At 41.4% G+C, this 14,916-nt stretch overlaps 1 protein-coding gene across 3 annotated transcripts in view; it reads left to right on the top strand.

The window, feature by feature from the left end:
- The window catches only part of FGGY (FGGY carbohydrate kinase domain containing), a 126,691-nt gene that overhangs the window by 99,071 nt on the left and 12,704 nt on the right, over positions 1-14,916 (top strand). For all 3 annotated transcript variants that reach the window (XM_030953401.1, XM_030953402.1, XM_030953403.1), the window contains one exon: positions 1,888-1,982. In XM_030953401.1, the coding sequence (XP_030809261.1) occupies positions 1,888-1,982 (95 nt within the window). The remainder of the gene's footprint in view (positions 1-1,887; positions 1,983-14,916) is intronic.

Genomic DNA, 14,916 nt, shown 5'->3' with positions numbered 1-14,916 from the left:
TGCTTGTTGACCTTAAAATTCACTAAATATATTGTAGTCTAAGTGATGCTTTGTGAAAAATGTTGTTAAGTCCATGCCTTTCCTTCAAAAACTCACATATTTTAGGTGAATTTCAGCTATGTGTAGACTTGGGCTGCTGGGTGGTGATGTGTAAAAGAAAAGATCTGTGAAAAGGTATTCTGATTAAAATGTAATCACAAGTTCTTTGACTGTAACTAATGGCCAAGTACAATTCAGTACAAAAAGGCCTTTTTGCAGTCTGGAGTTCTCCCCCATTTGTAAAATCAGTGACTGACAAGGGATGTCAGAGTTCATCTGACTGAAATGCTCTTGGTTATGTTGAACTCATTAGAGCCTATCAGATAAAATAACTAACATTCCAGGATCAATCCCCCATTCTTTCCTGAAAAGAAAAAAATCTGAATATATTATTGTTAGCGACAAATGCCCATGACTCAGCCATGCAGACATCCAATAGATAATTCCACAGGCCACTTAAAAAGTATCTTGATCTTTTTGTTTGCCTGGTAAGAATTCCGTATTCATTCTGACCGTGCGGGAAATGGGCAGTAAATTTTAGAGCACGCTGAAAATTGCTCACTGACGCCTGGCAAAGAGCCACAGAGCTCTGAGCTTGAGATTTGCTGTTCCAAGCTGACCCCAGTCCTGAGCTGTGCTTCAGCTGAGCTGCAGGAATGCTCAGGTTGCATCGACTAACTGAAAGCTTGGTGCAAGGTGAATTTGCTTTTTTATAGCAATAATTTTATTTCTCATTTTGCAAAGTGTGCATTTTGCCTTTTTCCTCTATGGAAGTTGTTTGTGGCTGATTTTAGGACTTCACCCAAATTTCAGCTCCTTCTAATCTTACAGCTGGCTCTCAGGAGCAGCGTTTTTTGGGGTATAATATGGTGGAGACTGTTCTGAGCCGGAATCCCTGCTCCCACCCCTGTATTTGCATCATCATTCACTGAATGACATTATCTCAGTACTGAAAATGCAGACATGTGCCAAATACTGCAGGAATATTAAATTTTTCAGTTTAGTGAGGATAAGCATCTGAAACGCAGCTAGAAAAGTGTTTAGATTTATGCTCTTGGTTTAGATTTTTCAGGGGAATTAAGAAAGCAGGCTAGTTTTTGTTTGTTTTTTTAGCCCTTTCCTGCTTTTCTTTACACTAATGAAACAGGTCTCAGAAAATTCTGCATAAACCAAGGGAAAGTATGTTCTCAATAGTACCCATGGGTGATGAAACACTAATATTTAATTCTACTTTAGAATTATTCTACTTAGAATCTTGTTTGCTTGTTTTTCCAGTGTTTTAATTTTGTTTTCCAGTATCTTGCACAAATTGGAAGACAAGATTTCTTTTATTATTTCATACATAGCTTGAGAAAATTTACTACTCATATTTTCATGTCTTCCAGCAAAACCAGGCTGGCTTTGTTGGCTGTATGTTCAAAACCAAACACAAACAGTCTTTTTTTGTTTGTTGCAAAAGAGACAAAACGGAGACCGCCTTGTTTTCCCCTCCAGGTCAACTTTTAATAGGCACGTGGGTTTGGAGGGTGTGGGTAACAGGTTTATACCAAGCCCTTTGAATGAGATAAATAGCCAGTGTCAAAGATCTGGGGGGTTGTTTTTTGTGTGCTTTATGTTCTGCATTAATATTTTGCTAAAATGATTTTATTTAAATGCTGCACTTTCCTTGGAGCCTGGAACCACAGAGCAGAGAGATTTACATTAACCTAAAGCAGAATGTAGCTCTGAATGGGGTTTTGAATAATGGTTTTTGATTCCTTTTTTGTTTGTCTTTTTTTGTTTTAATTATTTGTGGAGCTGCTGGTGCTGCTGTGTTCTCTAACAGAGGCCTGGCTCTTCCCTCTGCAGGCAAACCTGTTGTGCTGTCCAAAGAAGTGGAGTCTGTTTTGGTGGGTGCTGCTATTCTTGGAGCTTGTGCTTCTGGGGATTTTGCATCTATCCAGGTATGCAGCACCTGATTTTATGTCATTTTCTGTTCAGTTTTAATGTGTCTTACACCTTGATTCTGCCACCACGCACACGCCTAAATCCAAGTGGAAAATTTTGTCCCTTCTCTACAGCCAGACAAGATCCAGCATCGCCTTCTCTCCACCCTCTGTTTAACTCCAGATATTATTTAGGTGTGTTGAGGATTCATTTGCCTTTGGACATGTGTGGGGACATGCACAGAAGCTGCTGTATATGAAGTTAGCCCATGTAATTTTACAGACAATACAGGGAATTTGGCAAGGCTCTGATCCTGCAGGAAGGTCACACTTTCATCTCAGTTACATTTGTCCTACTTTCCTTCCTTCATATTGAGGAATGTTAAACATAAGAAGCAACTAGCATTATTTATGCAGTAAAAAATAACACATCTTAGCTCTTGTTCTGCTCCCAGTGAATGCAGAGTTAATAATGAGGATGGAACTGCATGTTCATTCATGTTATTTCAGTCCATTAACAGCTGAAAAAGTAGCAATGAGGCTTTTATTTTTAGTGGATCAGTCAAAGCATGGCTTAGCTGCATTTATACAAACAACAGTGGCATCAGAAACCCAACGAAGGGTCTGAGTGTCCCAAATCATGCCTGTTTTCCCACCTGGCAATCCCATAAGCCATGTCGTCTCCTCATGCTGCACAAGGACACTGAAGAGCAAAATGCAGTTGGACAAAATGATTTATCAGGATGGTCCCTAATACATTTGTTGCATTTTGCTTTATAACATCAGGGACAGATATTTGTAGATGAAATTTTGCACAAAAGCTTATCTGGAGATATTTTGTGAAAAGGGAGGTCAGCTCCTTGACCTGGTTAAATTGGTGCAGTTCCACTGGAATCCATAAACAGCTCAGCATAAGCTGAGGAGCTGGGCTGTGCTTGGCAATTCTCCAGATGGGAATATTCTACAGTGCTGTGTAGGTTAGCACAAAGAGCAGTTTCCTTTCATAAGAATGTTTCCATTAAAATGAATCACATTGCAGCAAATACACAGTGCAACATATATATCTGTGTGTAATAATTTTAGCGCTTGTAAGGAGGCCTCATTTTGATAAATGTAATTTCAGTAGCAACTTTTGGTGACAGGAACTTCATTTCCAATTCTTACTCTTCCCTTAGTCTTCTGCCTCTAAACACACATTTCATTCCAAGCCTAGGACGTTTTTCACTACTGTACAATAACTGAACATCTTAAAACTGATTTTATTAAGTCTGTTTTTATCAGCATTGGAAAAAGCTAATGCTGTGAAGTTTTCTATGTTGTGTTTTATACAATTTTTGTGTATCCACTTACCTTTAGTTTTTAACCCTGCCCTTATGTATAAAAATATTTCAGAAGAATATCCAGTAATGTCAGAGATATGAATATTTTTAAAAGCATTTAGCTTTTAAATGGGATCACAAAGGAGAAATTGAATACATTTATTTTAGGGGTCAGGGAAGTGCAAATGTGTATCTACCAGTGCAGTTCAGTAACCTCACTGACATTTGTTTTTGTAACACATTTTCCAAAACAACTCTTTCTTAGAGGTGCTGCAAACATTCAGCATCTTTGTAGATTTTGCAAATACAGGTTATTACCTCTCCTCTAATAGATGGTTTGTGCTTAATTACTGTGCTTTCCAAAGCTCTTTGTTTGCTCAGTGTAATAGTAAAGGAGGGAGCTGTGGGTTTTTTACAATAACCTCTCTCCTTATGTCTATGGTTTTTTGAAAAGGATTTTTTACTGTATTTTTCCCAGTCACTGGTCGCATTTCTCAGAACAATTTTTGGACATTTCCACTCAATGTCAGAATCAAAACATTTAAAAGCTCCCTGGTTTTTATGGGTTGGCTGTTCTCCACTTTCTAAAACTCAAGCAGTTTTAGGACAGCTTGGAAGTAGCACCCAAATCTGGATACCTCTAAGTCACTTCTGTTAATCTTAGCCCATCTCTACCATGCTCTGCTGACAAGAGCTCTGGCTGCTGCCCACCAGGGATGCTGAATTTGATGGAATGTGCATCCTGTAGGTATTTGGGGCATGGGGCAGCCAGGTCAGAGCAGCTATCTCACTCAGAATCTGGACACAAAGGCAAGGTCCTCAAAATCCCCCAGGACATCCTTTTCAGCAGAGGAAAGACAAGGTGGGTCACCTAGGGAAGAGCCAACTCTGTGGTGACCTTATGGAGTAGTCAGAGTTAGGCTTTATTTACCTGCACAGGTCAGAAATGTGTTGGAATTGGGTGGTATTTCCTGGGGTAGCTCTGTGTCTGTGCTGGTTGCTGAACTCTCATCCTCCTGCACAGCCCTGGTGCTTGGTCCTGTGGTGCCCCATCTCTGGGATTTGCAGATGGGGAAGCAGCTGCTTCAGAGGATGGTTTTTCCAAGGACATACAGGCAGTCACCACACATGGCTGTTGATGCACCCACCCCACGTGGGACAGCAGGAGCCTCTCCCTGACGTGTTTTGAGCAGTGGGTCATGGTGGCTGGAACACTAAAGAGCTTTTCCTTTATCCTTTGGTGTCCCTAAATAAGTTTATTCTCACAGAGGAACATGCAGCAACATGCCTCCTGTCTCTTCTCCCTTCCCATACTGCAGCTCTTTGAACAATTCAGCATTTTGTTCTAATTCTTCATTTTCACATATTTTTCTTCATATTTCAAGTGATTTGTGCAAAGTTTTTTGTGCTTTCTATGACAATATCTGTATTAACGCCAAAATTCTCAATATACTCAGCCTTTACAGAGAAGCCTTGGAAATGAAGGTTAATGCAAAAGCTGTGACCAAACAGGTTAATTTGCAAGCTCCTAGTGTGGACTGAAAAGTTCAAGCCCCTTGAAGCTGCAATTTCATCTTTAGGTAATTCTATCAAGGGAAGATTTATAACCTCCATCTCTCAGGCCTGGTCACCATATGTTGTTGCTTCAAAGAATGTTGACTTCCCTATTTTCCTCTTCATTTACTCTCCCTGCATTTTTCTCCTCTGTGGTAAAACAATTGGTCTATCCAAAAAGAAAAAAAAAAACCACACAGTGTGGTGAGTTCTTCCCTATTTCATCTCTGGATTATTTAGTCTCTAGAAACTCCAGAAAGGAGAGAAAGTCCTCTGAATTTCATCTTGGTTTGTCTTTTCATTTGCCCCTACAGATGCTGCACTCTTTTTCTCTTGAGTGGTTTTGTGGGAGCTCTAACCCAGCCTGGCTGGGCCCCAGCAGACAGTGCTGTGTAAAACAGCGTGGCATAAAGATTTGTGAAATAGACTGTATTTTTGGGAGTTGGATTTTTGAAATACATGCTCTATCGAATGAAATAACTTTAACACTGCTGGCTTAGGTGGGTCAATTTATTGGTTCTAGCCATTCCTTTCATGCTGAGCAACAGGATCCTGCTTTTCTATGGGATTGTTTCTATAGTAAAAATATAGTTTCCGGTTTAGCCAGCCAGGAATTCCTTCTCAGTAAAATGTTCAATAAATAAATGTCAAAGTTTCCAGTATATCCTCGTTACTCTGCCTCACTCGTATGTAATTGAAAATGGGAAGAAGGTGCTGTTTGATTTGGCAGTCATCCAGCTAATTTTTTTTTTTTTGATAGCCCACTCTTTGGGACAGAGCTGTACACCAGGGAACAGGATTATTGCCTTATAAAACCCTGCAGCTCACTGACTATTCCTTAATTGCGTATTAAAGCAATTAATAAAATTACCTGTATGGAACCAGATTACCAGATTTATTTTGGATATGCTGCATTCACATGGGGCATTGTTACTGGCCAGCATGGGAGAGAAGAAACTCTGATTTTCTAGAGTGCATTTTCTTGGTAACTCTATAATCAGCTTTCTGTGAATATTTTTGGTGTGAAACGCTGAACTAGCATTTAGAATCTAAGTGACTACAAGATTTTTCATGTCTGAAATTAACTTTTAAAGGAGATTTAGCCTTTCCTTTGTTGGTTTTGGTTGTTAAGCAAGTTGATGGTATAGCCTGCAAAAAGATAGGGAAAAGCTCTTTTTTTCATTGTTTCTATAAAGCAGGTCATAGGTGCATGAAAATGAGCTGGATTCTATAGGAAGAGGTCTTAGGTAATTATCTCATGTGGATTAGCTGAATTGTTTAGCAGCTGAGCAGGTGAAGAATGCCCTGGGTCCAGCCTGCAGCCCTGGAAGCAGCCCCAGGAGCCTTGGGGCTCGTGGTCCCCTGGCTCAGAGTCTGTGGACTCTATGGTGGGAGTTGAACTTAAGGTGGTGCAGGAAATAATTCACTCACAACTCTGTACCCACAGAGCCTGGAAGAGTTTTGTTTGCACTGCTGGGTTTTGCTTCATTTGATGGACATCTCCTGTCAGTTAGCTCAGGATGACGTTGGGTGGTAGAACACAGAGGGAAAAATCAAATAACAAGCCCCACAGATAGCAGAAGTTTTATAAAGATCAGCCAGGAAGAACATAGGACACACAGAGTGTTTGCCTTGTAACAATTAAAGTGTTACAGACAGTCATGAATGTAAAGAAGTTCCTGAGTACAATTAGTCTACAACCTTGGTAATGGACCAACTGGCAATGGGGAAGAGACAACATTTTCATAAGAGCTCCCATAAATAGTACTGGGACATATTCAACTTTTGTGCTGACAGAACTGGAGGGGGTTAGGCCATTTCCATTTCTGGATCAGGCTGTTTCTGGTGTAATTTTGTTCCATTTATTTCAGTGGACACGCTGCAGTTGATGATCTGATCCTCTATTCCTCTTCCAAAGCATCACCTGTCAGGCCATGGATTGAAATTCATGCAAGCGTCCCGTGATTTCCATATTTTCAAAAGCAGGGACTGAGTGGAAGATCAGGGAAGGGATAAGTTTTTCCTTAGAAATGGTAATAACTTGGGAAATCAAAAGAGGAAATAAAATTACTTCTCCCTGTTGAGTTCAGGAATGCTGCCTTCCCTCATCTCATTAAAAATTTAAAACACTCTTGTTTTTGAGCAGGGTGAATTAGTAATTAAGTGCTATAATCAACTTGTGTAAACATAATATTGAAGGAGGACAGCAAATTAATCATTTCTTTGGCTTGCCTTACCTAATTAATGCACCTTTTAGCAAAGGCCTTTCTGCCATGTTGGTTTTTTTCTCGCATTCCCTTAATCAGAGGATTTTGGAAAGGCAGAGGAAGGAGATGGTTTTTCTTAGGCACCATGATGTACACAAGGAATGTGTTAAGGTGCTGTGACCTTGCCTTCCTTTTCTTCAAGAACTCCAAATCTGCTCATGTAGAGTTTGAGCCCAAGGTTTAGTGGAGACCATCCTCGGGCACAAAGTAAAAAGCTCCTGCTCTCTTAGGTAGGCATTGGTTGGTTCTCTAAGAGACTTTGAGAACCAAACTATTTTATGTAAAATGTTCAATGCCTTGGAGAATATTTACATCTAACCAAGACTGGGCTCAGGGCAGCAACTTGGCAGTAGAACTCCATCCCTTTACCTCTTTCCTTGGTGTTTTGACACTGAAATATGGCTTTCCCTAGCTGAGAGTGGTTTCTTTTCCCCTGTGTTATAAAGTTAGATTCAATATGGCATGCATGAAACCACCAAGATACTGGCAATGCCTCTGGCTTTTGTATAGAGTCAGCTGCCTCCTTACCAGAAATCTTGAGAGAAATATAGATGAGAGAGAGAAATGAAAAGGCAGTGATTTAATGGCCACTGTCCAGTTCCTTGTGGCCTGGTGTTTATGGTACAAAGAGTGCCTTTTTAGTTAGCATATTTTGGCCTTACTGTCAGAAGTCTTTGCAGTGAGGGTAAAAAGCAGATGAATCACTACTACTCTTTTGCCCTAAGGATGATCCTTCTGTATTAAAGCTGAGGAATATAAATGCTGGTTTGTCTCTGCCAAGCACAGAATGAGCTTTTAATCAGTTTGAGAGTGTGACTTTTTTCACTTTCCAAGCCACAACAAGTATGTAGAAACCTTTCTACTTTCTTTCAGCTGACTCCAGTGGACAGCATTTCCATGTGGCTGGAGTTCCTCTCTTGGTGGGAGTTAAATCACACACACAAACACCACCATGTAGAGATCACACAGCTGAGATGTGGCTGTAGCTGCTCGCACGATGCTTTCACAAAAGTGCTTAGAAAAGTACCCTCTGCCTTGTTGCTGTTTACTGACATGTGATACTGGTTGACATCTGTTGCCCTTCTCATTTTAGGTCTGTTTGCTTTACTAACTTTAACATTTCCACATTGCTGTGCTGCTGAAGTGCAGATACACAAATCTCCTTGCAGTCCCCAAGGTCCTTTTATGAGAAGCAGAGCTGCCATCATTTGATATCATCCTGCTGGCTGCCTTTTATACTGGAGTGGAGAGAAATAATTCTGCTGCTGTGAAATGTTCTTGGGGGAGTGCAATGTCTAGTGCTATATGTTGTCATACATTTGATGTATTATCAGATCAGTACATGCTGTGCAGTAGTGTTTAGTTCATTGTCACCGCAGATGATTTGTGGTTGGTTTATATCACTTGAAATTATTACAGGTAAAAACTTGTCTAAGTAAATGTCAAAGTTTGTCATAGCAGGTCACATAGCTGCTGCAGTGACAGATGATCTTAGTCCACAATCCTGATGCAGCATTCCCAGTTAATGCAAATCAGCGTTGATCCAGGATTGCAGAGGAGTGACACCAGTTTACTCCAGTACCCCAGTCCAGTCAAGCACTGGGGGGCATCATCTGACTTTCAAGTAGGCAAGAAGCTCCGCTGGAGACAGGCAGGACTGCCCATGTGCTGAAGTGCTTTACTGGATCAGAGCCCAAAGAGGAATCTGACACAGTGCACTGGGAGATGACACATCTTGAGATGATAAAGGTGATTAGAGCTCTTGCAGTTGGTTTGTGTTATTGCTCCTTCAGGAACAAGCTGTGGATGCTACAGGTAATGGGACACAAAGGCTATGTCTTTTGTTAAGTGCTGTCCTTTTTGTGGAAGCTCAGCGTGCTGCATTTCAAATGTCAGGCAGTACACAAATGTTCAGATTTGGAATTTCTCAGTAACTCTTTAATGACAGGGAAAGGCAGCTGCAGTGAGTCCGTGTGATATATCTGCTATAACAGAACTGCCCATTTACAGGAGCTGAGTGTTTGGCACAGCTCTTCTAACACTGGAGGCAGCAACCTCAGCAGTCCAGTACTTAGGGATGTGGCCTTGTTGCTGCTCTGAAAGCAGAAACAAGCATGAAATACCACACTAATGAAATAAACCATGGCCTTTCATTTGGGCAGTGGTGGAAGGAGATGGGGCACCATGTGTCAGGATATCAATGTGACTTCCCTGTTTATTAATTCTGGCTGAGACTGGTGATAAAGATTTTATTACCTATTTTTCACATTTATGAGGATGGTCTGAAAAGGTAATGAAGACCTCTTGGAGGGAAGCATGACAAAAGAAATCTATTTAACCTGTCTTTATGCTGAAAGTGTAGCTGGCTTTGCACAGTGGCACAGCTCCACTGACTTCTCTCAAGTTCTGGTTCTTTCACACCCTGAATTACTGTGTTAGAAACAACCACATGTATGTGAATATAACCTTCTCTGTCTGTAGGATTAACACTTACATTGTCATGTCTTTAAAAAAGCTGAAAGCTCACATCAGCTGATGCTGGCAAAGAATAAGATGTAGTGTTTTGTTAATCTGCACAAGTTGAGACTCTTTTTAAACCAATGGTGTTTTTCTCATCTGTCAGTAAGCCCAGGACCTGGCAAGCAGGAGAAAAAATGCTGCCTGGAATAGTGCAGCTTCTGCTGCTGCATATTTTTGTAACAAACCATGAAATGACCACAGTGGACTTTGTGAAAGGAGATGTACAATTAGTTGATTTTTTTTTCAAGAAGAATAAGATTAAGATCAGCTTGTAGAAGTTTAATAATATCGCAACCTTACAGTTTTTTCAGCTTGCTGACCCTGTCTTTTCTTGAGGAAAACCATAAATATGAGGAAACCATAAATGTGTCTTTGTAGCAGACAGATACTTTCTTAAAAGCGTACTGTGATCCTTCCCCTTTCTATTTTAGGGACCGATTTTATCCATGTGCTCAGAGACACAGCTGAAGTCATTTGGACCTTGGTCTCCCCTTCTGTCCAGGCCATTTAAGCAGGAAAAGTGTGATAGCAATATTTTATAGGAAGGATGAGGACAAAAGAGGGTACCATGGATCTTTTGTAACTGTCAGTAGCCAAGAAGGTCCTTTTCAGAGCGTGTCTTGCTTAAATGATGTTTGGGATGTCAGACAAGTTAAAGTCTCTGTGCCCTCACCTCTTCAGTAGCTGAGCAGAACAACCTTCAAGTTAGGCACTGGAGAATTGGAAACTCAATCTGGCTAAATTGTGAGATTAATTTTCCATCTGGGATTTGCACTCTTGCTATGTCAGCACAGGGATCAGACTGTTCCGTGGCCAAGCACGAGCATGTGGAGTCACAGCACTGTCTGAAATGCTTGAATGTCTTTCACTCTGAAGTTTGTGAAGGACATTATGATCACTTAATTGTGGGATTTGGTGCCACTAGTTCAGACCACTAGGACATACTTTTGCTGCCCTATACTTGAAAAAGTTTTATGTTTTACATATGCTGTTATCCTTGCTCCTAAGGTTTCTAGAGGGGTTTGTTTCTTAACATTTTCTCTCTGTATAGTTTAACAAGACTGTTTACTATCTCAGAGTGTCCAATGCATTTTATTGTGATTAACAGTAAACACATTTTTCTTTATTCCCTTTCATATAATCACGGATCTGAAATGGTGAAGGAGAGATCCCATAACACCTATTAGAAGGCAGCTGCTTTTTTAAGGTGTTGTCTTTCCTCAGAATTGGAATCCAATTCGCATTCTCTTTTCTTTGTTCAATCATATGTTCTTGTTTCCTTGGTTTCTTAGATTAAGACATATAACAACCATTCCCAACCCTTTCCTTCTTGTTTTGATACAACTTTTTACATGTCCTGTGCTTAAAATTTCTGTGGCACAGTTTGAAGTTGGACAGTGGGATATAGAGAATCCATATAAAATTCCTTTGTGGCTCTGTTTTGTTTTTACTGGGACACGTGTCCACGTAATGAGTAGCAAGACCATAATTGTCACTCTTGAGGGAAATAAAGGCAGAAAGGCTGACCACCAAGCGGGCATGGAAAAGCCTGACTTGCAGATTTTTGCACAAAGATATTTCTCCAGATGAGGCTTGAAAAACATTGGGGGAGCACAAACAGGGAGAGCTGCTGTGCCCATTTCTTGCTGTGCCTTATAAGTGCACAGCAAAAGCGAGTTGGGTTGTTGTCTTAGGAATGATTTATGGGGCATGTTCTCAATGTGTAGCATTCCTGGGAGCTGCATTCCTCTGAGCATCACTAACCCTCAGTACAGAAATACCTCCTGACCCATGCAGGGTCTGTTTGTGGGAGCACCTGCTGTCAGCTGCTGTTTGCCACGCAGCTTCCAGAGTCCTTTGCCAGGTAGAGGTTTTAGGGAGGAGTGTGGGTGTGGGAGCTCTGGGGGGAGCCAAGGAACAGAGAAAAGTGTTGTGGCAATGGACTCCTCACTAATGAGAGATGGTTAGATCTGACCATGTCACTTCTTTGGAAGTTTGGGAAGCACAGGGGACCCCCTTGAGGGAGAACTCTCTGGAAAAGAAACCAACTTCTAATCAATAGTTTTTCCTTTGAAAAGTCTCTGCATGACAGGCATATGTGGGAGGGCTGTACCATCGTCCATCCCAACCTCTCCTTCCCAAAACTATGGGGTGGATGATGATAACACATCACCTTTGAAAGGTGCCTTCATTGCCCAGCCCTGTAGCACAAACACCTTGGATGTACTCAGCAAAATACTGCTGAGCCTTGTAGCCTGCAGACTCCTTTTGCTTTCAAAATGTCTGCTAAGACTTAATTTCTGCCTAACTTTCCCAGACTGGTGGTTTTCTATATGTTGTTGTGAAATCACCCATTTCTGTTAACTTTAAATAGTTTAGGTATTGGATGCTGTATCTTTAGACCAGACTGAGGGAAGCAGCTCATGTATCTTCCAGGAGATAAATGGGATGTGTGTTAGGCTCTAGGTTGGGAGCTGGCACTTAGCTGAGGTGTGGGAGGTGAGTAATGGCCCTAAAGATGCTAAGCTGTGTGAAGCCCTTCTGATAAATGGGGCCTTTTTGTGATGAGCTCTCCTCACGTTCCTGGACTGGTTGGCATAAAAGCTTTGAGCATACAAGCACATTACTCATTATTTACTGGTTGTGGTTGCAAGGTCATTTAATTTTGCAATAGTCCCATCTAAGGGATGATTCTTGCATTGCATGAAAGAGAGACTATGCAAGATTCACTTCTTTTTTATTTGCTTTGTGTAACTTTGCCCCTGTAGATATTCAGCACATTTGCCATAAGACACAAAATGCCAAATGTGTGGCTTTCTGGACATGGACCTTCCACTCATCCCAGGGGAGAATCAGGCATGGAAAGAGAATAAAGATAGGAATGGGGCTTTTCTCTTTCAGCACTAAATCCCCAGTAGCCACCATCTCCTTCTCTCTGCTCCCACTCTGATGTTGTTTATTCTTTCATCTTGTACTTTTGCCTCTGGTTTGTGCCTCTCTTTTGTTTAGTAATTTTCACTTTTTCTTTTCACACTTCTTGGTCTTCTCTCTTCTCCTCTCTTCTCCTTTCCTCTTTCCTCCCAACTCTTCCCACATCTGATTCCCTTACCCCTGTCCTCACATAATGAAAAGCAAAGAGTCAGGGATGGTTTGTGGCTCAGTCACTGCTGATCCCTCACCTCAGGACCCCTCTCAAGGCTTTCAGGACTTCAGCAAAGCCTTGTGGCAATCCCCTCTGTTTTCTGGGCACAGCATATGAGCACTGACTGGGCTGTGCCAGTGCTCTTGGACTGGAAGGGGGGAGATTTGTGATGGCACTGATCACAGTGCTAAAATAAACTGTCCTTCCTCAGCCAGAGGAATAGGAGTTTGTAAATGCCAGCATTTTATACACAAACTGAAGGACAGGGCTGAGGGAGCCAGCTGCCCAGGTTAGCTGCTCAGGATCTGAAGATGGCAAGGCTTTAAAAGCAGAGAGCCAGAAGAAGTCATTTATATTAAAACAAACTCTGTCATGAGTCATTTGACTTCTTTTTCTCTTACACACATAGTTTATGTCCCAGGCCTTCTAAGGCCCGGGTAACATCTGATACTCTTTAGGCTGAGCCGGCTTTAGTAGGAGTGGGATCCTGCTTCCACTTACACTGTACCACTTAGAACTCTATTTAATTTGAGTCTTGTGTTTACAGGCTGTAACTGTTACTTATTTGTCATTTTTATGGTAATAAAAAGATTGTTTGTCTGTGATTCAGTCCTTGCTGTGCTGTTGAATAGGTCTGTGTCCTTCAGCAGAGGAAAAGAGAGACTTTTGCTTTTCACCTCATTCATTTTTCTCATGCAGCTCCAGTCAGGTCAGCAGGCAAGAGGGGTGCAGGTCCTTCCCTTCCCTCCCAACCACAGTCTCAGGCTATTGATGTCAGCAGAGCATCACTCCACATTTTTCACACCATTTGCAATGACGTGAATGTGATTTTTCTTCCCTTCTCCTTCAAAAGAGCCAACACCAAAGTGTACCCTGTCTGCAAAATACAGCTTTGTCTCTTTTGCCATTTTTCTTATTTTTTCATTCTCTCCTTTGTCTCGTATCTTCTGATCCCAGGTTTTTGTTTAAACATTTTTACCAGGTGCAAAAAATAGTTAATTGCAGGTAGGAGATGTGAAAGGTGTATAAATTCTTCAAGTCTTGTTCCCTGCTTATGCCGAGGCCTATAGAGATCTGAAAGGGGAGAATGAAACACAAAGGGCAGGAAAGCTTTGTCCTACTCCAAAGTTTACAGGGAAAGGCTTCAACCCCTTCCCATCCAGCTTCCCTGGACAAGGATAACCCTCAGGCCCCCCTGCTAAAGGAGGCTGCACCTTAATTAAGAGCATGACTCTTGTTCCCTCTAGTGGCTAATTACACAGCATCTCTCACACCAGTGTCATTCCACTGCCTTCCTGCTTCCCTGCCCAATCTTTCTACCCTGCACCCTTTTAAAATATGTTTTGTAACTGTCTAAATGTCTCCAAATGATGGTGTTTGCCATTATTTGGATTGTCCTCCAGAAAGCTGGAAACTCTCCCATGGATAGATGCAACACAGGAGTAGGGTTTAGGGCTGGAGAGGTTTTTGCTCCCGTTCAAACCATGGTGGAGTTTTCTGCAGCATTACCAGGAAGGGTTAAGGAAAAAGGGCTTTTCTTGGTTTATCAGCATCCCTGCTCCTATTGTAATTCCTTAAGTATGAACAGATATGGATGTCCAGAACTGTTGGACATCTCAAATCCCAGGCTTGTTTCATGTCCTGGAGATAAGGAGTGAGTTGCCTGGCCTTCCAGATCAAACAAATACCCTGTTAAAATGTGGTGTAGTGTTTCCTAAGGACACAGGAAAAATTCAGTGTTTGCCAAAGTAGTTGTTATTAACAGCCTGGTAATGGGAGGCACTCTGTGCTAGTTCAAATTGACACAAACTACTGCGGCACCAAGTTCTTCTGAGTATAAATAAAAGCAGAATTTTGCAATGAGAAAACAATCTGTGTAACCTAACTTGAGAGGCAGAGTACACAGACTTTATTCCCACCTTAGCCACTGATTTTGTCTGTGACTTTGGCCAAGTTGTGTAACTTTTTTCTTCTTCCTCCTAAGTTTGAAGCAGATTTAGTGATGTTTAGATACCTCACAGTTTGGGTTGTTGTATTAAGGTGATAGAACAAAAAGTGCAAAGAAAATCTATGGTGATGCTAAAGGTGTTGCTCTGGTGGGTTAAAATAAGTCAGAATGGAGAGGCTGTAGATTGACAACAGATTTACAC

This window comes from Camarhynchus parvulus, chromosome 8 (genome assembly GCF_901933205.1).
Source record: "Camarhynchus parvulus chromosome 8, STF_HiC, whole genome shotgun sequence".
NCBI lineage: Eukaryota > Metazoa > Chordata > Aves > Passeriformes > Thraupidae > Camarhynchus > Camarhynchus parvulus.
Note: the sequence above shows the minus strand (reverse complement) of the source record. Positions and strands in the feature narration are given on the sequence as shown.